Consider the following 26,950-nt stretch of genomic DNA (forward strand, 5'->3'; position numbering starts at 1 on the left):
CAACACGACACGTGCATTCACACATAAATCTATTCTAATGTTAATGAATTTTCTGTTTTCTAAATGAGCGACTGCTTGTCCAAGGTTGTTCTTTTGCATAAAACACAGCTTTTTAAAACCAGATAACACAGCTTTTCTTACTTTTTCACTGTTTTGTCACTGTCTGTACAAGAGGAAATATCTCTAGATAAAATGTAATTTTCGGACGGCCATTCAGAATATGTGATTTTTTGCGTACGTGTGGTTTCAGCTGTTCATACATTTTTGTGTATTTACAATACATTTTAGTATGAAAGTTATTGGTGAATCATGATTTGTTTGTGAAAATGTTCTTACACAGATTTCACGCTCAAATTAGTGCGTACGCACGCTTACTAAATAAGACCTATTGTTTCACATGCCCTACTGAAGCTGAACAAAGATGCTTTGTGCTTCCGATCAGATGAAAACACGTGACCGATACATCAGCAGTCTGAAGAAGAAATGCCAGCGCGAACAGGAGCAGAATCTAGAGAAGCAGCAGCGCATCGAGACGCTGGAGAAGTACCTGGCAGACCTGCCCTCGCTGGACGAGGTCCAGACACAGGCTCAGCAGGTACGTGCCGTTCTCCTCCTTTATTGGAAAGTCTTAAACTGCAAAAACTAGTGATTGTGTTTTACATTCTACAAAATCATTACCACTAGCGCTGGGTATTGAGACAAGTTTCACCATTTGATTCGATTTCGATTCACAAGCTTGCGATTCGATTCAATTTGATTCGATATCGATTAATTGGGGTACAGTACATGGAAAAAAATATCTCAGCTAATGCTGTAAACTATACAGGAAACCGCAGTTGGTACATTACTATAATATTAAAGGTTAAAATTAACTGATTTGTACAGGTTACTAACTTTTAAATTACACACAAGGAAGTTTATATAATAATAATGCTATAATAACGTTTTAATGACATGTTTCTACTCGTTCTTTCTAAATATAAATATTTAAATGGTGCCTGTGTTTATTTAAACATTAAATATTGAAGACCAGGTTAGTAAAAATACAATAGATATGCAGTATAGTGCATATATTTATCAAAATGATCCTCTCTAGAGTTAATTTTTCTAGCTGACTAATGAGTTTTTGGACATTGAATCGCTTTTCTGAGTTAAATGTAACATTAGATTACCTTGTTTTTCAAGTTGTTCTTTTGATGTCTTTCTGCAGCTGAAACATTGATTGAGTGATTACAAACCTTCTGATGTTCATTCTGTTTATTTTGTGCTGTTACTAGTAGTAAAGCAGAATAGATGATAAGTTCAGTTTTGTTCATTCATTAACAGACTAAAAGATCCATTCTTGGAATTTAAGAATCGATATCGGTTCATTAAAATGAGAATCAAATCAAATCGAGAAATCATTATTTTTAACACAGCCTTAATTACTACTACTTCTTTTTTTCTGATTATGATTCCAACACCTCAGATGCCACCTTTTCCAAGTTGGTCACAAACTTGTCCACAAACTTATGCCTCAAAAATCAAAAGTGTTCTTGGTTCAGTTAATGAGGCCATAATTAACGTCTCCTAAACCAACATAGCAGTGCCAGTGCCAGTCCCCACGGCGTTCTGCTAATAGATCAGCGCAAACAGCTGCTAATGTGACAGCAGGCACTCTTCATTATGTTTGGGAATAATCTTACTTGTGGTTTATTAAATCATTATTTTGTGCAGTTTACTAGTATGCACAACCGTAAGAGGATTAATATTATCTGACAGTCCAAAAAATGTTTGGAGTCATATTTTTCTTACCACTTTAGCACAGTTTGAGGCATCTGTCACTTTGAGCCAGACATTGTCTGTGATGTTGGATTAAATGCAATACAGTTGACTGCAAAAATCATTTTACTAATCAATTTATTAGTCTTCGGTCTTTTAGTAAAAAATATCAGAATAAAAAAAGATTAATTTGTATAAGACAAACTCTTGAATTAATATATTTTATTTTATTTTAAAAAGTTCTGGCCAATATTAGATTTAACTGAGTGAAGTTATCAAAACTAAGAAATAACACAATTGAAAGTATGAGAATTATGTAGTGACCAAAAATGGTTGAGCAAAATCAAATCTAACATTTATTTATTATTTTATTTTATGTTCCTTTCTCCACTGACAAATAGTTTTGTCTTGTTTTAAGCATAAATCTCACAAAATTCGTAAGGTTTAGAAAAAAAAGAAAAGCTTCTTGTCAGTTGGATAAGAAAAATAAACGCATAAACAAAATAAAATAATTAATAAATATTTGATTTAGTGATGGCACATATTTACTGGAAAGCAAGACAAAAATAATGATTACATCCAAAATAAAATTGCACGAACTATGTGCAGAATAAACATTACAAAACAATGTTTATAAAGGTGTGCAGAGTGTTCAAGCATTGATGTGCAGTAGCATTACTGTATTCATCTCCGTCCGTTACTCAGTTGCAGGAAGTGCAGGGGAAGAAGCAGGCGTTGGAGGACACCGTAGCCCATCTGGAGAAAACCCTGGAGGAGAACCGAGCCCTGCTGCCGGAGAAAGACGCCCTCATCGAGACCCAATCCAAGCGGGAGAAAGAGCTTGTGGCTGCTGTTCAAAGGTACTGCACTTACTCGCTCGCTCTATTGAGACGACCTCACAGCCAGAAGCATTGCTTTTGATTTGGTTTCTTTCTGAAAGCCACTTTTTATATACAGAGTGCTCAATCCTTGTTAAGTGAGCTGAAGATCAAAGCGCTGTGTACTCTTTTTAAAACATGTAAACATGGGGATGAAATCAGGCCAATCATCAACTTGGAAAGACCACAGCAGCGTTGATATATAAAAAGGAGCTGTCGAGATTTCTCTCTGCCTTATTTGGTTTTACTCACTGAATGATAGAGTACTGTAACATCTTGTTGTAGCCTACAAGAGAAGGTGGAGAAGTGTTTAGAGGATGGAGTACGGCTGCCCATGCTGGACCTGAAGCAGCTGGAGAAGGAAAACACTCGGCTACTGGAACAACAGAGCCAGAACAGCCTGGTACTGATCTCCCATGATGCACCTAATGACACTTACCAGTACAGTTTCCATCATTCCTTTTATGCCCAGATTTCTCTATAATACATTATACTATAAATCTATAAATCACTGATTTATTGAAATTTTATATATATATAATCATTTCTGTTCTCTTATTATTTAAAACCTAGTGAGCTGCCTACCTTGACACCACTTGGCATCATATGCACATTCCCACATATGATGCCCAAAAATGCTGTCTATATTACATTCAACCTAGTCATACTAAACATACTTGTCAAAGCTACCTATTTCAAGTTATCAATACTAAGAAATAACCAAACCAATGGAAATGACCAGGGCTTGACGTCAACACCCTCCAACCCGCCAAATGCGGGTGGATTTCAGCAGTGGCGTGTAACAAAGTCACTCCTACTAGCCAATTTGGCAGGTACATTTTATATATAATATATACATTTTTCAATTGTAGACTTAAAAAAGGCATTGGAAATAAGTGCAATGTACTGTTGTCAAAAATATAGCTTTTTTGATATATATCGATATTGAAATATCTGAAACACTTCCAATACTCATTTCCCGCAGAATAGATACACAATACCAGCTTCGCTTTCTCGCTTTCTCATCTCTCTGACAGCGAGTTGACACACAAACCTGCCTCCCCTCACTCACTCATTTCATTTGCTCCGGATGAATATTGTCTTAAATTTCGGCGTGGGATTTGGTGCTCACACCCCAAGTGCGCACACATAACGTGAACATTTATTGCGCTTAAACAGTCAAATACACACAAAATAATGTAAAAATGCCATTGGTCATGTGTAACAGCATAATGGATCTGTGCGTCAGGTCTTAAAGTGACAGCAGCCTAATATACCTGCTGCCAAATTATGAGATAATATTAAAAATATCTACATGGCAGTGTTTCCCCATGGTATCGATGTGAAAATGCTGAGTGGCTAATAACTTTGGAAACCACTAGCCACAGTGGCTGCTGAGCAAAAAAGTTAATGTCAAGCCCTGGAAGTGACCAAAAATTGTTGAATAAATCCAAAACTAAGTTTTATTTTATTTTATTTCATGTAAGTAGTCACTTTTTGTCTTGGGATGCTTTTTAAACAGTATTGAAGGCCTCCACCGGTATGTTGGATACTCGTTAGCTGCTTTTCCTTCTCTGTGCATTCAAATTATACAAATTTCACAGTTGTGTAATTTGCCATTTCTTGATTTTTGTTTCAGTTGATCGACAATCAGAAGGAGCAAATTGACAAGCTCACTCTGGAGATGTCGGTAAGATGTCATTTTCTACCTTTTGTTCTGGAAGCTTTAGGACAATAATCCTGGTTTGCATTGTTATCTCTTGTTCTTGGAAAGGATGATGGGACGGTGTCTTGCATGTTGATGCTTATAGTGTAATCAAAGCAGGCTTGTTTAGAATGCACATCATATAAGCGCTGTCTTTCGTCCTCTTTCAGGCCCTGGAAAAGAAGTTGCAGAGGGAGAGGGGGATCACGCAGGAACTCCGCAAACAGCTCTTGGAACGCGAGGAGGAACTTGAAACGCTCTCCACAACTCTTCAGCAGGTACGGCACTCCAAACCACCCACAAAGGGGCTCTAAAGTGCTGCTAAGACTTTTTCATCCTAAACGATACAGATGAGCCCTGTGGCGGAAGTTAGAAGCTTGATTGAAGGCTCATTTTTGTGTCATTAAATTCTCCATCCTGCTTTTCGTGGCAGTCGAGTCATGAATAACCCAACTGGCCCTCAGCGCGCTATTAGAATTCAGGACGTCATTTTTCACTGCGCCGTCTCAAGGTGAGGGAGAACAGGAAGTTTCACCGAGCCGCAGTCATGCGTGATCCACACTGACTTTCACAGAGACGACAGTGGAGCCGGGCACAGAGACCGTACATCATACAGAGCTGCAACAGGGACACACACCAGATTATTAGCATGGATTTTCTGACTTGGTTTCTTCTGTGAGACCCACAAGAAATTACCAAGTATAACAGATCCCATGTAAAGGATGACTGCGTATATTCTTACACACTGGACAGTAATTTGTTTCCCTCACAATGTACTTCCCTATCATTTTAAATCACAGATCCTGGAAAGCTAAACAAAAAGTGTGTCCTTTCCAAGTAACTGTTGCGTAAAAGTAGCTTCACACTATATTTGCTACATTTTAGAGAAGATTTATATTTTGCATTAAAGCAAATCTGCATGAACAGATGTGTTTTGCTATCATTCAGGTACGCTACTGTTAAAAAGTGCTGGCAGTAAGATTATTCTCACCAAGGCTGCACTTATTTGCTCAAAAATATTGTGAAATGTTATTATAATTTAACATAACGGTTTCTGTTTTAATATATTTTATTTGAATATATTCAAGAAACATTTCTTAATATTATCAATAGTGACAATATTTGTGGAAACTGTGAAACATTTTTTTAGGGTTCTTTGATCAATAGTCATTTGGAACATTATAAATTTCTTTACTGTCACTTTTGATCAATTTAACGCGTTCTTGATTAATAAAAGTTAAAAACAAATATTTATTTATAATTGAACAGTAGTGTAAGTAGTCAGTATGTGATTTCAGATGTAGCTTTTGTTTTGTGCAGGTTTGTCTTTTTTTTTTTTTTGAGGAAATTCTAGAAGCTCTGACACTATAATTAGTTGCAAACGTACTAAACGTTGAGTAACAATATTAGCTATGTGAAATTACTTGCAAAGCTGATTGATTATTATTATTTCAGAAAATCCACGTGTGTAAAAGTGCATCCTCTATGAAGTCCATATTCTTTTTTAATAGTCCTAATCAGGGTTATTATTATAACTAAAACTAAAACCATAAAAGATTATACTTTAAAAAAACAAAACAAAAAACATTTCAATTAGTTTCCCATTGTCATTAACTATATAGACATACGGTATATGTCTATATATAGGGGACGGTATATCCCACCGTCCCCAATAGGTCATGGCATCATTTCTCCTCCACTCTTGCTATTGTCCCGCTGTGTAAATGGCAGAAATTCCACCTCCCACTGTTCGATTTGGCTAGTTTTCACAAACAGTTGCTTGTGATTTCGTTCTAGTGCTCTGAGAAATAAGAATGTGTTCCGCTGGTAATCTGTATCAGGAGGACTCACACAATTGTTAAGCTTAGTCATCAACTTTACTGTCCAAAACTCTGAAAGTTCTTCCCACACTACGAAGGACGAGCGTAAAATGCTGAAATAACACTTCTTTGTGTCCGTAATAGCATTTGAAGGTGAAAATAGCGATTCTCTCAAAGCCCCAGTGGCGAATGTGACGAGCCAGGGCTTCGTTGTACTTCCATAATTTAAAATGAAAGTCCCTTTAAAGGCTCTGTCCTGATTCCCCCTGCTGTGTGACACAGGGAGGAGTGTGTAAAGCCTTTGTGTTTTTATCTCCCCAGAATGGAAGGCGGGCAGACGAGGAGACCCCCGGGCCGTGTCTGAAGGAGGCCGGGCCCCTGTTGAAGGAGATGTCCCTGTGTCTGCTGGATCTTAAGGGCCTGTGCAGTGTCCTCACACAGAGAGCTCAAGGCAAAGAGCCCAACCTGGCCCTGCTGCTCGGCATCAAATGTAAATACTTATTCAGAACATATAAAACTCTTACAGTACACTTTAATATTTTGTATTTATTTGCATTGAGTAATCCAGCATAAGCCTGTTTGATTTTAAATTAGATATTAAGGTATTAAAGTTGTGTGCATCTCTAGTCACCTTTACCTTAATTTTAATTTCATATTCGTTCTTGCTTCTTATTTAAATTCAATATTTAAAATTACAAATAGAACACTCAAATCAAGCGTTTTGAATGCTAAATGTGCATCACAACATTTTATTGCACAGTATGAAAAAATGCTATTCATTTTAAAATTTGCGAAAGTGTGTTATTAAATTATTAGTGTTTTTAAAGTTTAGGGTCAGTGTTTAAAGAAATTAATACTTTAATTTAGCAAAAATGCATTAACTTGATCAGAAGGGACATTAAAGACATATATGTTACAAAAGATTTGTATTTCAAATAAATGTTCTTTCTGTTCATCAAAGAATCCTGAAAAAATGTATTATGGTTTCCACGAAAATATGAAGCAGCACAAGTGTTTTCAACATTAGTAATAATAAATGTTTCTTGAGCAGCAAATCAGCATATTAGAATGATTTGTGAAGGATCATGTGACACTGAAGACAATGATGCTGAAAATTCAGCTTAAATTTGAAAATACATTAAAACAGAAATCTGCTATTTAATATGATAGTTTTTACTGTATTTTTCATCATATAAATGCAGCATTGGTGAGCATGAGACTTCTTTCCAAAAAAAAAAATCTTACCGACTTTTGAACAGAAGTGTAAATTATCACAAAATCTTGCTCTTGCTAGTCAAAAGCGCTTTTATGAACTGTTAGTGCTAGGCTAAGCTAGTAACTGAAAATTAAAAGAAAGAGAAATGTTTCATTTGACTCATTTAGCTTCTGTAATATGTGAAACATGATGTGATGTGGTACATTTAAAAAAAAAAAAGAACATATTTTCATAATTAAGAATAAATACATTGTATCATTTTTAATGTAGCACCAAATAAAGCACCCACATAAAAAGAGTCTCAGCCAATAGAATGAATATTCCCGACTGTTTGTTCCCAGCTATGGGCTGCTCGGCGGAGGAGAGCGAGAAGCCGCTGATGGAGGACGGTTTGCGGGTCAAGCTGGTGGAGGTGTGCCAGCTGAGGAAAGACATTGACGAGCTGCGGACGGTCATCTCGGACCGGTACGCGCAGGACATGGGTGAGAACTGTGTGACTCAATGACACCCGACTCTCCAGAGGCTTCCATCTCGACGCAGTGCTTGTAAAGGGAGAATAAAGTCATCCTGATAGAAACAAACAAGGTCTTTCTGACTACTAAAGGTTGGACCAAGCTGTGAATCCAGTTTACATGGATGTCTTTACAAGACGTTTGTTACTTTTTTTGTTTTCTTGTGGACGTTGAATCTTCAAGGAGTTTGAATGAATGTTGTGTGTTTTTAATATATTTATTGAGACTGTTGGAGGCCTCGCTGGCCCTGTCAGTCGTCTTTGAGGGAAAGTAGAGCAAGTGGTGTCCTAAAGTGCCTTGTGTTCCTGTTTCTGTACCTCCAAACTTCATGAAGTCACAGTCATTTTTACCCAAAGAAGCTGGTCCATCCTCTCCCCTTCAGCTACAGGTCGCAGGTCGACATTCAGGATCCTCGATCCTCCCCCCGAACTGAAGGATCCTGCATCTCATCTGAAGGACGTTTGCGTAAATGTTTCGTTTAAAAATAAAAGACAGCAAAGGAATCCAGGTTAATCTATTCAGGACACCGTTTAACTTTTTAATTAGCATAAAATATGAGCTGCTTTTTTAACGCTGCGGCACAGTTCAGTTCAGAACAAGTTGCACATGTTGAGTTCCAAAGTCAACGGAATGTTCTGCAGATGATACACTTCCTGTGACCTCCTGACAGTTTATATACTCCAGATGATACATATAGTCCTTGTTACAATTAGGAATATGGATGAAATCAATGCAAAAACTTGTTCACTCAGGTATTTTTCCAGTTTTCTTTCATTCGTTGTGGTTCTGAATCGTTTCAGAAGAGATTTGACTCTTTAAGCGTAAGTTCATTTTGACCCCAAGCTGAATTTTTTTTATAGTTGATAATGTAAAGTCCAGAGATGCGGTCATGTCAACCTCTGCACACGTATTTGCATCAAGGTGATGAATGTTTGAAATATTTACAGTACAAATGTCAATTTACTGCTCATGTATTGTGACTAATCTCATCGTATTTAAACGTATATTAAGCATGTTTAGAATTTCAAATGGAGGTTTTGTCATAATGTGCTCATAATATCTTGTGCATGTGCATAGCGTTAGAATTAGTTTTCTTTTTATGTAAAGGAATCGATTAGCTAAATATTACAAGTATACTGTGCTATGCAACCTCACATTAACCAGCATTTATTACACATTTCTGCAGATATTTAATATTGTTCTGTGCCTTTTAGAATCTATGCAGCTGAACGACAGTAATCGAAGGGTATTTTCCATGACTGGCAGAGACAGAGTTTCCTCTGAGAACTTTATTTCATAAAGCTAAGCCATATTCACAAGCAATGCATATTTATTCTCAGGCAAAGAGATGTTAATAACCTGATGGAGAATGTATGTGGTGCTCTTCATTGTGCATTACAGGACAGTGTGATATCTGATAGCATGCTGAATTGTGTGTGTGTATATATATGAGAATATAAAAGCAATGTGCATTGATTGACATGACCGACTCGCTGTGCACTGAAAGCCACTGGTTGGCTCAACTGTATGTTTGAACTTCACATCAGTCTTTTAAATCTTAAGCTTTTAATTTTCCAGCTAGATTTTACAAAAGCCAAAGGTCTATTTATGTACTTTTTTCCTCAAAAGTATTAACTATTTTTCCATTTTGTAAAATGCTTTTCATTTGTACAAATGTTAAATAAAGTATTTTTCTACATTGGTTGGTTTGTTTTTGCGAACAATACGTCTACGGAGAAAATGTGGATCATGCAGTCAAAGAAAAGTTTGAAAGATGGGCATGAACGCTGTCGACTCTTCCGACAGTTTAAAGTGTCTGAGGAAAACGCGTTGTCCTGGTTCAGTATCTGCGGCCGGTCTGCTGTCAGGCTATATGCCAGTCTCATTCTAACGTTATTTTCTTAACTTGTTACGAAATAAAAAGTCTCTTAGAAAAGTGAACTTTCCTGTCAGACATTACACTGTGCTCAGAGGCGCATGCTGTATATCACTTAACTATCAGTTACGAGCATGCAACATCATAGTAACATTTTAAATCAGCAAGTCACGAAATAAGTTAATCACCAAATTTAATTTAAAAAAATAAGTATCTGGTATGTCGTGTGTTTGCTGGGAAGGATTTGCATGCAGGTAGGATACATCAGGATCAGTGCCCATGTGTTTTAGTAAGTTCATGTTAGTATTGTGTATTCAACATGGTCACTGTTTCCGTAACCCCAAAATGCCACTATTTTCACTTTGTGTTATTTATTATTGAACAACTGTAGTGGCTCATACCAACCTAATTGTATTAACAAAAACTAGTGCTAGTTTTAGGACTGGGAACCACTGACGTAGACATTTTATTAAACGCAAGTGGACACCTCAACTATTGAAAGAGCCAAAGTACAGTAAGTGCATTTTTGAACAAATCTATAAGGGAAAGCATATATTTCAGGTGCTGTGACTGGCCACCACAGATTATGGCATAGTGATCAACATATTTGATTAAGGTAAATTAATGGAAAAATTAAAGAAAGGTATAAAGTCACTGCAGTTCACTTAATTTGACATATGGCAAGGCTGTTTTTCATCTAGACATTTTTCAAAACTATATGCACTGTACTTTTTTTATATTAACAAAAGGAAGGGAAAAAAAACAATCAGACTTTGAAGTGTGTGGTGTAAAGGTGCTTTAATAAGTCAGCAACCTTGAGTCAAGGTCAGCAAACTAACCAGCAGTCTATCATGACAAGATTGACAAGTAAAAATTCACATGATAGTAACATTAATAAGCATCTCGAAAGGAGACTAGTGGTCATTTGGAATGCTAAAACCAATACAAGAATAAAAACTAACGTTGCATGTGCACTACATTTACTCAGACATAAATTGAGAATGAATGGGTTTGTGCACTAAAGCATGAAGTCATACTTCAAAAAAAAAAAAAGAAAATTAAAATACAATCTTCTTAGAGTAGCCGTGTTATAAAAAAAAGTCAGTTAAAAAAGTTAAAATGTTTGGGTCTGTATCAGGCCTACGCTTGAAGCGTGCCGAGATGATGGAGACAGAGCCGAGCGCACTGCAGCACCATTCCCTTCAGCGCCTCCAGATAGAGCTCCTGACCCGAGTTCAGGTACAGCCACATCAGGCGACTCAGCTGGGACACCGCAGAGTCCCCGTGTAAACTCTCTGTTCAAACAACACAGACATGAAGGCCATCATCAACCAAACACTCTAGTGGACAATCCAGATCCGGCAGCAAGGACCCTCATGTACACAATACTATTTGATGGTAAATGTGAAAAAAAAAAAATTAAATGACTATTCCATTTAATCAATTAGGTAAAAGACTTTTGTATTATACAGTATATATATATTTTTAAAGAAACTTGGCTGCACTTTATTTTACAGTATGTGTACACATAGAAAGTACTGGGTAATAAGTTAACTACATGGGTTAAGGGTTACAGTAACTACAGGGTTATTACCCAATTATTGTAATTACTATAATAAGTACATAGTATGTGCATGGGAAACAGGACTAAAAGTGCTACCGTTATTTATTTATTACACCATTTTACAGTGTGTGCACTTACTGTACCTAAGTAGTACTGGGTAATATAAGGCAACTACATGGTTAAGTTTTAGGGGTAGGTTCAGGGTTAGCACCTAGTCATTATAGTAATTACAACAACTGGGTAATAAGTACATAGTATGTACAAGGAGAAAATTACTATAAAATAAAGTGCTGCCAATGTTATTAAGCATTATCCATTAACAAAGTTGTTTATGTTTTAACAATTCAGTCGATTTAAAATTGTGCAAGTCATTTCCTTTCATTTAACAGTAGTGTTCAATAAATTGGCTGTTCGATATGCGTCAATCTTGGCCATTGTAGACATCCACTTATCTAGAGCTCTACAAACAAACCATAATGCATCTCACACCTCATTGAAGATTAGACTGCAAAAATCTCCAGTCCAATAGATTTGAAGAATGGACTAAGAAGAATCTGTATCAACTGTTTTTAAGATGGTAAACAAGACAAATTGCCTTAAGACTGAGCCTGCAAATAAACAGAGCATCATTCCTCATGCCGATGGGTCACGGAGGGATGGAACGGCTCCCTCATAAATCCTAATCAAATTTCACAGCATTCCTTCGTCACACCACTGATGGATCGCTCTCAGACAGGAGGAGGGGAATTAAAGCAGACTGAATCCTTACTAGGCTTCCTCTAGAACACCAACCAGCACTTCCTGAATGAACATCAAGCACTAAGGTTCTAAGGTTTATGCAATAATGAACAAGAGTATGTTCATTTGTTTTTAATCCATTCGATTTAAATGTTTTGTAGTTTTACTTTCAGTATGTTGTATTGCCTTATTGTTAGCATGAAATGGAGTTGTGAGATGTACGTCACGATAGGGAAGAAAAGACTGAGAGAAACATCTTCTCGAAAAAAGAAAAGAAAAAGTAGGGCGTGACTTGATTGTCCATCAGGAATTGAATGGACTGCTGTGGTTTGCTATTGCTGTGATGTCATGTGAGGGACTAGGTTGCCCCGTATTGCCAGTAAATGCAAGTTATTTTGATTAAATTATGAGGGCACATGAATAAATAAAAAATGATAATAATAAAAATACTGCCACATTACAGAAAAAAAAACAAAAAACAATTGATTTCATGGTGACTTTAAGCACTGTTAATCCAACCCTCATAACTGCATTTAGGGCTTGCATGATTACAATATTTGCTATCATCATCCAGAGAAGCTTATCCTTCTATTTGAGAAGTACTAAACAGGCACTTACACAACACACATTCCCATAAGATGCTTTGAAACAAATGAAAATGAAAAATGAAAATGTCACGAACTTTGTGTGGTCTCGACTGAGGATTAACACCAACGCACTTCAAATCTGCTGAAGCAACTTGGCGAGCAGCGTTGAGAAAGACTGCATCAGCTAATGTTAAGTAGTGTATTTTTTTGCTCCTCGTCTCTAAGGGCAGCAAAGACCTAGGGTCTCAGAAGACCCAAAAGCATTGACCAGGCTTAGTCATTGAAAATGGGGGATAAATCGGTTACTGTACTATAAATGGATGGCTTAAGTTAGAGCTGCACAATTCTGCATAAATTGAGAATCACAAATTTGTTTCAAATAGATCACGATTCTGAACAGACAACTAAATAAAATGACATGTAATTTACTAGAGGTTCTGACAAAATGTCAATTCACTGACTCAAATACTTATTGTTTCATTGCTGGATGAATCATTGTTTTTGAAAATCTCTTGAATGATTCGATGGCAAACACATTTAAGTCACATGTCGCCACCTACAGGTGTAACGATGTAATTGATGCAATCTTTATTTGACGCGCCAAGTTACTTTCAAAAGGTGATTTACTCCATTTTGATCGCTTCCGTAGACGATGTTTATATCTGAACTATAAACTTTTCTCTCAGTATCGTAATTTCAGTGTTACAAATATTCAAATGATCACAGAAGTACTGTTACATTCAAATATGAGTTTGCGCTGCCGGTGTAATTTTGGCCTTAAATTAAGGTTTAATAGACATGGGAGAAACGTTGACATTTAGGAATGAGATCGTGTGGGTGATCGCGCGATCTTTTAAAGATTATTCGTGCGGCTCGAGCTCCAGTCGCCCTGTCGTCATTTAGATCAGTGGATCTCAACTTTTTAGACTTCAAGACCACCATTGTCTACAACAATATTTGAAGGCCCCCCACCACACTAAATTTATACCTGATAAAATATTTGAGTTTTGCATAACTAGAAAGATTATTTGGTTATTTTTATAATGGAGAGATTGATTATTTATTTATACATCTTGATTTTTAGCCGTTTTAGCCTGTTTTAATGCTTTATTGGTCTTTGTTTTAAATAATTAAGTCATGTTGAGGCCCCCAGCCCCTGAGTGAGAGCCAATGATTTAAACGGAAAGGGTCGGTTTAGGTCAGTTGAACCCACCTTGAGATATCTTGGTGTCAAATTCCAGCAATGTGTAGAGCGATTCAGGAAGCAACTGTCTAGCCCAGACGTTCTCCTCCAGGTAAATCCAATCCCGGATTATCCCCTTTCTACGCAAGAAACCTTGCACATGATCCAAGTACACGGAATTACCAGACACCAGATACAGCCTTAAAAAAAAAAGAAGAGGAAAAAAACATTACACGCATGAGCTGGAAAACCATTACGAAAGCGTCTACACAAGGCAATAGACAAGACTAATTATTTGTTTTTTCATTAGCTTGGGGAATAAGACAACCTTTATTAATAAGCCACAAAGAGAATTAAAAACCAAAAACAAATGTAAAAGCTTTTGCAGGGAAAGTAATTTTTCCAAGCACTTCTGAACAACAAGGCATTCATCTTCACCGTCTCTTGAGATTTCCTTCTGTATAATGACTGTTCCAGCTTCAAACAAAACACCCCGGATGAAAAATGCTTAAAACTCAGTTTGCTGCACATGAATTCAAACATACTTCTTCAAATGTGGATTATTAGTTACATTTAAAACCAGCACTGATGGCTTGAATGCTAATGACCAATTAGATGGAGAGATTAGAGAGCCGAGAAGTGCTCAACTACAAAACTAGAACATTTTATTTTGCACAAAACTCAAACTAAAGAAAAAAACAACAACTCTATTTTAAGTTAAGCGTCATGGCATGAACATATTTAATCAGCCAGTATCAGTATTACTGCATGGCTAAAAAGCACCATAACATTCAGACATCTCTTTTCTTCAAGTGAGCACTTTACCACTCACATCTACTTACGCAAGACGATCGCCCTCAAGGAACATGATCCCACTTAACTCTTCACAACACTGCTCTTGGTTTCCTCTAATGCTGTGAGTTCAGTCCATGCTTTTTGAGATCAGTCGCCATACACTTCAAAGATGTCATCGACTGACTGCCCATAAGTCACTGCAGGGTATTTTTTTTGAAGCTGCCATCTCCTCCCAGTGCACTCGCTAAGCTTCAAAGCCCAGTCTGAAAGCCAACCACTGGTAAAGCTCAATGCTTTCACCGCTAGTTTTTAGTGGAAACAGCAATTTGAGTGACAGCAACACTTTACAGCCTAGAGTGATCAATGGGAACAATGTACTAAGGACAAAAATGTTTTTCCTTTGTCGTCTGTTAGCAAAACTTTTCATAAATGCAATGCTGATAAAACAATCCCTGTTCACATGGATCCGCAAAAGCGACTAAAAAAAAAAAAAAAAAAAAAGTTTACACAGACTATAATGGTACGGTTTCAAAAACTTGCACTTTGAAAACCGCTTTGAAAAGTTTATAATTTCAGGCACCCAAAACGCAGATGTCGTGTAAATGAACGGCCAAAACTAAAAACCATTTTCTGTTTTTAGTTGAAAACAGTGTTGTGTAAATGGCTTAAGTTAGCTTATTTCATTTGAAACAAACTTAATTTTATTATGAAATATAAATAAAACCTATTATTATTAATTGAATAAGAAACTTACGTAAGCTTTTTATTTTAGATCAAGTTTATTTTGAACTTATTTTTAATCTAAATACAAAGTTTAAATGAAAGTTTGCTTTACCTAAAATAAATATTTTAGCTTATTTTTATGTATAAATATTAAAAAAATAATACTTATACTTACAAATTATATACATTGAAAAAAAGTTAGCTTATTTTATTTTTTCATTTAAATTATTATTTTTTTAATAATAATAATAATAATAATAATAATAATACATTTTATTTGGCGCCTTTCTGGACACTCAAGGTCGCCTTTTTCATCGAAACATCAAAACAAATAGGATTCAAGGAAATACCTGCTGTCAGTATAAGGCAAAAAACCTTTCCTATTAACATTGCAATTCTAATCCTGTATTCTCAAGAGAGAAGGCGAGTGAGCAGGCATGAGCGCAGACTCAAGCAGGACTGACTTGTAGTAGGGGAGTGTCTCAATCATTTTCCAGTTGACATAATTTGCGGCCGTCTCCTCCAGCGCACAGACGCGGGTCATCTGGACTTTGGCCACCTGCCAGAAGTGCTCGTGCTCGATGAGCGTCTCCTGCATGTCCCGCCTCAGCACAAGATATACACCCTCCAGGGTGTCTTCATAAACCTGCCAATGACAGGTGCAACATTCTAACTGACCTTGTGCATGCATAAGGGAACAGGCCTACATTTGCATATTCAAGTACAACAAAAAAATAAACAAATTGAATAAATTAGAATAAAGACTTGAATAGAGATTTTATATGTACCATGATAATGCGCAGTTAACCTCTATTGGTAAAAATAAAATTCTAATTTAATGTCTATCTGATCCTTTCCTTGTCCTTGAATGGTCACATGTTATAAGAGTGTATAATACTGTAAGAATTTGTATGCTCAGACATGCAATGTAATTGACTGAGACATGCACCGATACGTCTATAATCAATTTAGGCAGCCATTAGATAAGAGCGTCTGCTCACGCCGTGACCTGTGAAATCATTCTCGCTGGCTAATGAAATGCAGAGGATGAGCACTGCTGGAATATTTAAGATCATGTCCTCTGAGGAACTTATTTGCCATTTTTAAGATGGGGAAGAGAGAGATCAGTTGGAATAGAATGGGGACAATCATGTGTGAAGAAAAGTTAGTCTCTGGAAAGACAGCTTGTCAAATTTATTCAAACCTCACAATGCACACCAGGGAGAGAGGACTTCATGTCAAAGAAAAAAATATATATATATTTTGTTCAGCCTCCTGCATGTATTCTATAGACGTACCTTTCTTCGTTTCAGTCGGCCCCAGTCGCGGCTCAAGATCCAGGCCATGAGAGACTTACACATGGAGAAGTAGTTTCCAACAGTCTGAATCCCTGATGGAAAGAAACAAGTACAGTCAGAACATGAGATGATATTCGAAGAGACTGGAGCAGTAACATTTGATCTACAGACAGTTTTCCTGCCAAAGGACTGGTATAGGCATAGTTCCTCAAGAGAGAGCGCCACATGAGACCGACAGAGAACAGAAAACATGAGCAAATACAGCAGGTCGCTTGACTCCTCAAAGGTTTAAAGATCTAGCCAATTCTCCACCAGAGGTTGACCAATATATGCCATTACTAAGGTAGGAAAACAATTTTACAAATGACTAGCTGATAGTTTCATTTATTTAACCCTCTGGTGTTCTTCAGGCATTTGAGACAGAAACATTTTTTACTTTTTAGAATTGACTTCAAAATGGTACAAAACTCGCTATGTGAAATTTAAAAAAATTAGACAACATGATTTAAAAAGGTAAATGGTCCCTGAAGAGAAAAAAAAAAAAAAAAAAAAAAAAAAAAACCCTGTGCTCCGTGGTCAAAAATGACCGCATTGAAAGAACTTAATCTTAATGAATAAAATCCAAATAAAATCTTACTGAAAGCTCATTTTTTAAGACATCAACCTCAAATTTGAAATAACTTGTTTAGATTTATGACTTTGACCATCTCAGTTTTAGAGTAAAACAGGTTCTGGAAAATATACATTTCATATAAAAATTTAATGTTTTTGTGAACTTTTCTTTATTATTGTTTATAGAACTGCAAGTTTAAGTTTACTTTTTTTAAACTTCTCACTTCAGCAATAATCTAATGTGTCTTTTAAAAGAGACCAAACAAAGTTTGTGCTCAAAAGCATTCAAGATTTATGATAGTTTAAGTTGGAAAGTCAACAAATGGATTATAACTACTGCATAAATATAATTTGCCATCATAAAATCCTTAAACCTTAAAATACAAAATTAAAATAATTTTTTTTTTTTTATTAACCAAGTAACTCACCCAGGCTCTCATTTCCCCGGGCCAATCGGCCTCTCCAGTAGTCTTTGGTGATGGGGTGCAGGGAGGCCAGGTACCTCACGTCACACAGTGTTTCACCCCAGGTGGCCACCTTTCTCTTGCTGTGCTTCTTCCACTGCAGGAAAATGGAGCGCAGCTGCTTGTTGTAAGGAGTCGGCTGACGAAACAACCAGTATGTGAAGAGCCACTGGAACCTACACTGGACGTATTGATGGTACATGGACTCCAGCTCTGCATGCTCTAAAACCAGTACAATATATGGGCATCAATGACAACAATAGTGCCACTTAAAAAGCTAGTTAAGTAGCAGAAACAACACTACTTATACACTATGTATATCTATGTATTATTATAAAGTCTGCACAATTACACCTTTCTGCAACCTTACAGAAGGAACTCCAAACTTACAGGTGGTGGAAGTTTGAAAGACCTTTAGATCGACATTGACCAGGATGCACCACATCCTGTTCAAAGCTAACAGCTATAGAACATTGGCCTTTCAGACACTAGTGTATTAAAAGATACAGGAAATAGCAGGTGAGGGTGAACTATGAGTCACAGTCCTTCACCAGGAACATCACTCAGTGTCACACTCCAACTCTCTGATCAAGGGTCCATCACAGCAGTTTGAAGTGATCCACCAGTGCAAAAAAATTAGATTACTTCATCTTTCTTCAGAAATCCCATTACTTTTAGTAGGAGAGAGGAAACATATAGCAAAGACATAAAAGGTCAACGACAGTTCCCAGACATCCTCATGTTCTTTTGGGTAAGACAGCAATACAGTATAGGTGCCATCATGAGTCAACCATCATTTTGCTAAATGCACTGCGGAAAATCTAGTTGAAGGGATCCACTCCAGCACTCAGAGCATTAATATAAGGTCATATATTGCATATTATACTATATTTCTTCAGCAATATTAATGGCAATTTAGTTGGTTATTGCACTTTTTATTTGGCCATTAAGTGTCCTGAAGACCATGCAAGTAGACAGGTTTTTACATCCAATCACAACCTGTTCCCTAAAAAGGAGCATCTCTGATTTAAATCTTTAAATTAATTTCATTGAATCAGTTTATTTGACAGGCCATATTAACAAACTAGTTCACACTGATTCAATAATGTATTTTGAGAAACTAGATTAAAATAGAAGATGAATATATAAAAATGATCAAACATACCTAAGATAAAATTATTATATTTCATAAATACAAGATGCATGCACTGAGTAAAACGATTACCATTTAAAAGGCATCTATATACAGTAGTCAACATTTGAAGTGGATCGAAAAAGTTAATCAAAGTTGTCCTAAGACAAAAACGGGTATTGTTCAAAATTCATGTATAACTTTGATCCACAATATTGACTACTGTAGTTTATTGTAGAAAGACAATTTATACTTTGAAAAACTATTAAGACATTAATCAAATCAAAATATTATTTGGAAAATATTTAGTTTCTATTAAATTACAACATTTTATTTTTTCCTACTCATTACTTGTATCACATTTGTCTGTTTAATATTATTTATCGAACATTTATTTTTAAAGATGTTTTACACTTTCTCTGAACATTTCCACTGGCACCTTAGCACTCCTGGCGGCCCCAGACCCCACTTTAAAAAAAAAAAAAAAACACTAGACAAGGATATTGGTCTACAAACTGTTACTTTTACGACTCGTTACATAAAAACGTTGTTTTCATGTTTCATTAAATGGGATGCAAATATCTCACCCTTGTTTTGGTGTTGGCTGAGAACATGCTGGAAGACCAGTGAGACACTACCATGATGCTTCAGTGCAAGATGATACAGCTCCCTCCATTCAAATTTGAGGGTGTCACAATCTTCAGTTTTCTCTGGTAAAGATAAATCAGCATGTTAAGCTTGAATTAAGCATGGAAACCTCAGGTGACAGCTGAAAATATGACCACCTTGGAGTTTGTCCTGGAACAAATCTGTGGTGATGCCCCACAGTTTCTCCACATCACTGCAGGGAAGCCTCACTGAGGGCAACGGGACGATTTCCTCCAGCACGAGCCACTGGACCCAGTACTTGTGCGGCGCGAGTGGGATCTCCACGAAGAGCTTCTCCTGAAACGCACGGTTACAGTGGATGTTTCTGAAGAGGGATCGCCACATAAAAACCAAGCGGAAGGCGGTTTTGGCCGTTACGGGACACCTGGCGTGGGTATATGACAGACTGACCCCAAACGAATCCTGTGGAGAAACATTTTGGAGAGGATTAGCACACGAGTGCCTGCTGCATTCACTTACGAAACCTGCGGATCAACATACAAAAATAAGAAAACCCCCAAAAACTACATTAATAATATAATGGGAATAAAACTGATTTTTTTATTTTAGATTTTAGATTCATCTCATATACAATAGTATATGTTGTATTGCTATTTAGCTGAATGTGGATTTTAGTGTATAGTCAAAAATAACTATTGATGACATCTTTGCAAACAGACTTCATGAAGTAATGAAAATTGGAGTAATGTTGTTGTAAAACACTACAAAACGTTATGAAATTGTTTGAATAAAATTATTAGATTTCATAAATACACGATGCACTGGATACAATGATTACCATTTAAAAGGCATCTATATAGTTTAGACCCATTTTGTACTGTGAAAAAACATTAAAATCAAACCAAAGAAGACCACAAAGGGGTAGATGTGGCCTAATGGTTAGAGAATCGGACTTGTAACCCAAAGGTCACTGTAGGAAGCACCACAACTAACACCCAATCGCTCCCCGGGCCCCGCAGCTTTTCCTAGGAATGGCTACCCACTACTTCGGGTGTGCATGTCCACGGCTTGCAGTGTGTGTGTGTGTGTGTGTGTGTGTCTGTTCACTACTCACTGCTCCTAATGTGTGTGCACTAGCTTGGATGGGTTAAATGCAGAGGACAAATTCTGAGCATGGGTACCATTTCTTTCAAATGTATTCAAACTGTTGACTCAAATGTTGAATGCATGATTAAATTATCACTTAAATAAACACACTGACTATTCACCAACTACTGGTATGTACCATGCATAAAGGGTGAATTGATTAATTAAAAAGAAAAATCGACTTACTGTGATAAATCAATCAATCAAAAATCAATTTCCATGCAAATTGTACCTGGAAGTGTGTGGTCCAAAGAGAGTTGCACGAACAAACTCTTAACAATAAACTGCACGTGCTGCCGAGCCTCAGCAGCGACACTGGGTCCAAGTTCCTCAATATAACCAGGAGAACTTCATCACTTAAATGCAATAAGCCCGTTGTGTTGTCGCTGCTTTCTGAGGTAATATCTGAGGCATTCAGGTGGAGCTCTTCCTCTGTGGCGGCAGTTAGACAGGAGAATTGCTCCAGCAACTCACACTCCCAGGTCGTGCTAAGGTCTGCCATACCTGTGCCGGTGTCACCGCCCCGCCTGCAGACACCTCTCAGGTGTTAAAGGTTAGGAAGAAACCACCTGAGAGAGGTCATGGGGTGGTGGTGAATCTCGAAGAGGTCGCTCATGAATATTAATGAGGTCGCGCCAACATTCCTGCTTAATCCAATTAACATTCACACAGCAAGCGTTTTCATTCGCCAAGCCAATCGGGTAGGCCGCCTTGAAACGTTACGTAATAAATATTCACAAGATAAACGCTTAATTTCCCAACAGCAATGACAAAAAGCGCGTTTCTTATTTGCGGTGTATTTGTAATGCTAATTTATTGTAATTGTTATTTCTGTGTTAGAGGTGAATTTTTGTGCATTTTACTTCTGACGTGGTGGCTGTTGTCCTGCACATTATGTTCCCCATGGGGTCAATAAAGTATTCTTGTCTGTCTATATTTCCCGTTGTAGGAATTATTTATGCTTTTCCTAGCTTTGTACTATATTTAGTATCTTATATTTGGTTGGTGAGCTGAGAGTTAATCAAATAAATAAATAGCCCAAAACGTTTTTAATCAGTAGTATTGCACATAATGTAAATGGGGACTGACTGAAAATAGTGCAACCCAGTTTCATTAAGAGTTTGTCTTTTGTAAACAGAATGATTTTGTAAAATTTGTAAACAGAATGATTCAATAGGTTAAAATTTCATCACATATTCAGGGTCTTCACAAATATTTAATTAAAGGAGAAATTGTAGTTTGTACCATTATGTCATATGATATGCATTTTGTTATCATTTACTCACCCTCAAGTTGTTCCAAACATGTTTAAATTTCTTTCTTCAGTTGAACATAAAAAATATATTTTAAATAATGTTGGTAATCAAACAGTTGACGGTAGCCATTGACTTCCATAGTAGAAAAAAAAAAAAATACTATGGAAGTCAATGGCTACCATCAAATTTCTGGTGACAAACATTCTTTAAAATATCTGCTTTTGTGTTCAACAGGAGAAAGAAACTCATACAGGTTTGGAAAAACTTGAGGGTGAGTAAATGATGACAAAATTTTCATTTTTGGGTGAACTATCCCTTTTAAGTAAAAGTATTAAAAGCATTTCCCCAGTCATGGCACATTCACATTTTTTGAGTTTAAGACAAATATACTTTATTTTAAGCAAGTCAAACACATTAAGAATTTCCAATATTTAAATGACAATTTTTTTTTTTTTTTTTAAACAAAACAAAATGTAGATATCAGTTCAGAATAACTTTACACGTGTATTTGTATTGGATTTTATCCAAATAAGATGATAATTAAAGACTGAACTGCTTATAAAACAAAGTCAAGTGCAGTAAAATAGTTTACAAGTTTACAATCAATTGCTATTACACAGACTTTAATATTTAATACAAATGCATGTACCCTTTCTTGGCAGAATTAAAACAAAATGAACAATATGATGACAAATATAAAAAATGAATATGGTATAACATTTAAAGAAGGGTGGAAAATCACTCTTTTTTTTAACCCTTTTTGTAGATGGAAATATTTATCATTTTGAGCAGTTAATACAATATGCAATCATGACATGATGTCCAATACTGATGACACTGTTTTTAGAAGTCATGATTTCTCATTGGCTAAATGGAACCCACAATAATATCACATGGCAAGGCACTGGCTCAAATCAGCATTTTAAAACTCAGAATGCAGTTTTCCAGAGGCGTCGTCAGATAGATCATTTAAAACATAAAAAATTCATGAAACTGTAGTGAGACGAACCGTGTCAAACTTTCAGATACAATGAACCCTTTGTGCTTGTATAAGAAAGTAAAACATTCACAAGTGAGCATTTGGACAAAACAGTCAGCACGAATCCTTCTAAACACTTAATTTGCCGCGGGGGGAAAGAGGCAATGAGGTGAAATCATCTCTATACATGATGGATCTGATAACTCAGATGTACAGAAGTCACTGCTACCTATTAACAGTTCGTGATCACAGTGTACTCATTTGCTACGTGGTTGATTACATCAATCAGTGATCGTTACCCTTCACTTTTCTACAGACTGCTGGGCCGGGCCGTGGATGATTGGTTTTGAGAGACCGCGCCCCCTTCAGGCTACTCGTATACGAGGCTCCTCCTCTATTTCCTGACCCAGGCTCGTATAGGTCACTGAAGGCTCCAGCGGCCCCACAGTGGGCGTGTCTGTGATGGCGTTTCCCGTGTTGCGGAACTGTTTATAAACGCGAGGATCCTGTGCCACGTACGTAGAGGAGGAGAAGTATAAGACCAGTCCCAGGACGATGATGAAGAAGGACAGCAGGTAAAGCCCGGAAAACTGTAGACAGGCAAACAATATAATCAGCTTCATATATCGAGTGACTTAAAGAGTCTACATCATGATCATTCTAAATGGAACACTGATTTAAAACTTTGAATCATCATTTATTACTTGTAAATAGTACACGGACTCAAAACTGTAAATCATGATTTAAGTCGAACTAGAACACTGATTTAACACTTTGAATCATAATCTACTACTTCTTAAAAGAACACTGATTTAAAACTGTACATCACGGTTTATTAATTCTTAATAGAACACTGATTTAAAATGTAAAAATCATCAGAACAATCCAAATCTGTTATATGGAACATGAAAGCAGTGAGGGTTTAAAGAGAGAGTGAGAGAGAGAGAGTCTGTATGAAAAAGTCTTCCAAAAACTTGATGTCACGGTTTAATGACAGCCATTGCAGACAAAGTTTTAAAAAAGGTCACATTAGGGTCTTATTTCTTTAATAAACATGAGGGAATCAGACATGGAGGCCCAATAGGAGAGATTCCACTGAGAATGAACTAATGAATAAGCAGCAGTTGTATTAGAGATGGAGAAATGATTCTCTCTCAGTGTCTACTGTTCAAGGCAAGAAGTCTGTGATTGAAATTACAGATAGGACGGCATTGATAAATTAATCATGGTTCAAAATCCATGTTGTGATACATGCATTACATGTGATTTAATGTCTACACTTTATTGTTTTCAATTTCTTTATTGTTATCGATGGTTCCATGAAGAACCTTCAACCTCAATGGAAACTTTTTATTCCACAAAATGTTCTTTATAGTGGAAAGGGTTCTTCAGATTTTAAGAATGTTCTTCACACTATTAAGGGGAAAAAGGTTTCAGTCAAACAAAAGAACTGTTGACTGAAAGGTTCTTTGGGGAACTAAAAATAGCATTGATGGCATTGATGCTAAAACACCCATTTGGAACCTTTATTTTTAAGGGTGTATATTAATGGATCATGGTGGAAGAAAACTTAAATTTGCCAGAATTTTCAAATTGATCCCAAAGTCTTCAGCATGAAGCCAAATTACATATCAGGTTTTTATGGAAGATGGAAATTAACACTTGTGAAATCTGAATTTTGCCTCTCTTTTTTTTCCTTTTCTTTTTTGTATCTTAGAAAGCTTCTAGACCTATGTTCTAGACTGCTGAGACTTTTTTTTTTTTTTTAAAGAGCAAACCTTAAAATAACTTTAGCAGCTATGGTATTTCCAAAGGTGTCTTCTAAATTATACCCTGGAATGGAATGTAAAATAAAATCACACCATTGACAATAAGAGCCATTTTTGAACACGGCATTAATGATTATATTTTGCTCTGCGTTATGGTCGAGCAGGGACTCAAAACCCTTGTCAGCGCTTTGAAAATAGCAACAACAATCACGACTTGGAAAACTGAAATGCCAACGCTTCACTCTATTTGCCGTCACTCAATCTCCAAATCACATCAATAGTTTTTCATCCATAGGGTCTGAGGTGTGGGTGAGAATCACAACTGTAGAGCTGTGCTATGAACAATGTCTCCATCTCTCTATCACGCCTGTGATTGACAAAGTGCTTCCATTTACACATGGCCTTCAGCTCTGGCACATAAGAGCAGGATTCAGCAGTGAGTACAAAGTCTTTTCACTGTGGAAATAAAATATAAATAAATAAATACCATGAAATCTGATGCTTTACAATTGCAATTGCTCAAGAGCTTTTATTGTTCAGCCAATAATTAAGTCTTGAATAGTCACACTCACATACAATTTTCATGTATCATCACTTCACCTTACACTTACAGTGTCTCTTAATACAATATGCTGTGAACTCAGTATCTGTGCGAGACGTGAAGCAACGATTGTAATGGCAACGGCAATCATGTAAAAGATGAGCTTTTACCATAAGACAACAAATAACTGGCAACTACAACAGGATAAAGGAAGCCAGCAAGCATCTATAACAGTATTTGCATAAATGAATGCTTATTTTTAATCCTGCAATGCATGCTGGAATCTCACAGACCATTAACAAACTGAAAACATTGTTCAATATGAAAGCATCAAAATATCTGTGACTCAATGAGCCTCATATGTAATTGCTTTTTAGTGTTATTAGTGATCACATCCCATCTAAAAGCTCTAATAGAGAGGACCACCGTGAGACCATGTGTGTGCCAGACTGAGCTGATGTGACTTGTGTGAAAACGTACATGCATGCACACACACACTCATAAATATTTGCTAGCACTCATACTCAAAAGCCCTGCAGTGATAAGACATTAGGCTTTTGAAGTCTAGAGAAACTCCACAGAGAATTTTAAATAATCGTTGACACTTTCTCACAGTTTGCAGCCCTCTTCTCCGTTCCCCCCTCAAGCATCACAGCAGAATACATATTTCCAATGAATCAATAAAAGCAAGTGACACTATGTCCTGGTGTGGCTTTTGTGCATCTCCAGAGGTGCTTTTAATAAAATCAAGTCTATATAAATCTGTCTGCATGTGCATGAGTTTACACAGGTAAAATAAATAAACTAAAGATTTAGGATAGACTGATGACATAGACTGAACCTTTTTAGGTATCAGTATTTAAAAGAACCAGAAGGGCTTTACTTGGCCTCTGAAGATATCTACTTCCTTCTTCAGATGGTATCTAGAACCAATACGATGATCTGAATAACCTGTGATGTAACTTCAAGAACTCTTTCATCTCTAAAACATCATAAACAACTAATGAACTAAATACAGCAAAAATGGTTCTTGATAAGGACAAAATTCTTTGCTAAAGAACCTTGATTTTCAAGGTTTGGAGTGAAGGGATGATCTATGAAAGCATGCTTCCACCTAAATGTGAGAATGTTTAAATTAAGAAATTAATTAAGAGAAGAACGTCACAAACAAGTGACAATTGTGGCAAATTACAAAGAATTACAAAGTTGTAATAGTGAAATGTAATCACAATTATGAGAATTTGCAATTGGGAGAAATAATAATTGTGGAATAATGTTGCAATTTTGCGATATACCGTCATATTGTGAGAAATAAAATCATAATTGTGAGCTATAAAGTTAAGTAAAGTCACAATTGTGGGAAATATCCAATTACAAGTAATGAAGTTGCAATTGTGGGATAAAAATTCAACTGTAAAAATTAATGATCAATTTCATGTTGCAATTGAGATGTCAGATTATGAGAAATATAATTATTATTGTGATATTTAATGTTGCAATTGTAACAAACAAAGTCGCATTGTGAGTAACAAATATAATAAATAAAGACTTTTTTACACTGAGGTGAAAACAACTTTTTCCGAAGTGAAAATAGCAGAATAAAGTCTTACTAAAGGATTTTTAAAAAGTTAACACACCTGAGAGTTCAGTGCAGACCACAGGATAGAAATTAGGCAGATGGTTCTGGCAAACGTATGGAAGATCAAGCACAGCCTGAGTGATTTTCCAGTACTGGAAGGGTATTAGAGCCAGCAAGAGTAATATCTGCTGGAAAGGAATATATTCT

At 36.5% G+C, this 26,950-nt stretch overlaps 3 protein-coding genes across 4 annotated transcripts in view; 1 reads left to right on the forward strand and 2 right to left on the reverse strand.

Moving 5' to 3' along the window:
- Positions 1-9,591, forward strand: part of cep85l (centrosomal protein 85L) — a 66,937-nt gene extending 57,346 nt beyond the window's left edge. For both annotated transcript variants that reach the window (XM_084090324.1, XM_084090323.1), the window contains exons 7-13: positions 443-595; positions 2,467-2,621; positions 2,925-3,042; positions 4,279-4,329; positions 4,515-4,622; positions 6,486-6,654; positions 7,722-9,591. In XM_084090324.1, coding sequence (XP_083946450.1) covers positions 443-595; positions 2,467-2,621; positions 2,925-3,042; positions 4,279-4,329; positions 4,515-4,622; positions 6,486-6,654; positions 7,722-7,885 — 918 coding nt within the window. In that variant the 3' untranslated portion in view covers positions 7,886-9,591. The remainder of the gene's footprint in view (positions 1-442; positions 596-2,466; positions 2,622-2,924; positions 3,043-4,278; positions 4,330-4,514; positions 4,623-6,485; positions 6,655-7,721) is intronic.
- Positions 9,592-10,546: 955 nt separating this feature from the next.
- On the reverse strand, positions 10,547-21,136 carry LOC311069056 (uncharacterized protein). Its single transcript, XM_084091978.1, has 8 exons — positions 20,852-21,136; positions 19,650-19,935; positions 19,452-19,574; positions 17,697-17,954; positions 16,657-16,748; positions 15,823-16,004; positions 13,871-14,040; positions 10,547-11,063 (listed from the first exon to the last, which is right to left on the reverse strand). Exons 1-8 carry the CDS (start codon positions 21,119-21,121, stop codon positions 10,909-10,911), a joined length of 1,536 nt encoding a protein of 511 aa, XP_083948104.1. The 5' UTR covers positions 21,122-21,136; the 3' UTR covers positions 10,547-10,908.
- Positions 21,137-22,246: 1,110 nt separating this feature from the next.
- slc35f1 (solute carrier family 35 member F1) overlaps positions 22,247-26,950 on the reverse strand; it is a 93,410-nt gene continuing 88,706 nt past the window's right edge. The window contains exon 8 of the mRNA XM_084090962.1: positions 22,247-23,444. Coding sequence (XP_083947088.1) covers positions 23,220-23,444 — 225 coding nt within the window. The 3' untranslated portion in view covers positions 22,247-23,219. The remainder of the gene's footprint in view (positions 23,445-26,950) is intronic.

Source organism: Abramis brama (assembly GCF_963993115.1).
Source record: "Abramis brama genome assembly, chromosome: 18".
NCBI classification, from domain to species: Eukaryota; Metazoa; Chordata; class Actinopteri; order Cypriniformes; family Leuciscidae; genus Abramis; species Abramis brama.

What these genes read in the sequence shown, in the direction of transcription:
- LOC311069056 (XM_084091978.1), bottom strand. Translation starts at nt 21,121, where the DNA reads ATGGCAGACCTTAGCACGACCTGGGAGTGTGAGTTGCTGGAGCAATTC. An exon ending in TTTGGACCACACACTTCCAG is followed by an intron (nt 19,936 to 20,851) that starts GTACAATTTGCA and finishes GTTTCTCCACAG; the next exon opens with GATTCGTTTGGGGTCAGTCT. An exon ending in GTTCCAGGACAAACTCCAAG is followed by an intron (nt 19,575 to 19,649) that starts GTGGTCATATTT and finishes TATCTTTACCAG; the next exon opens with AGAAAACTGAAGATTGTGAC.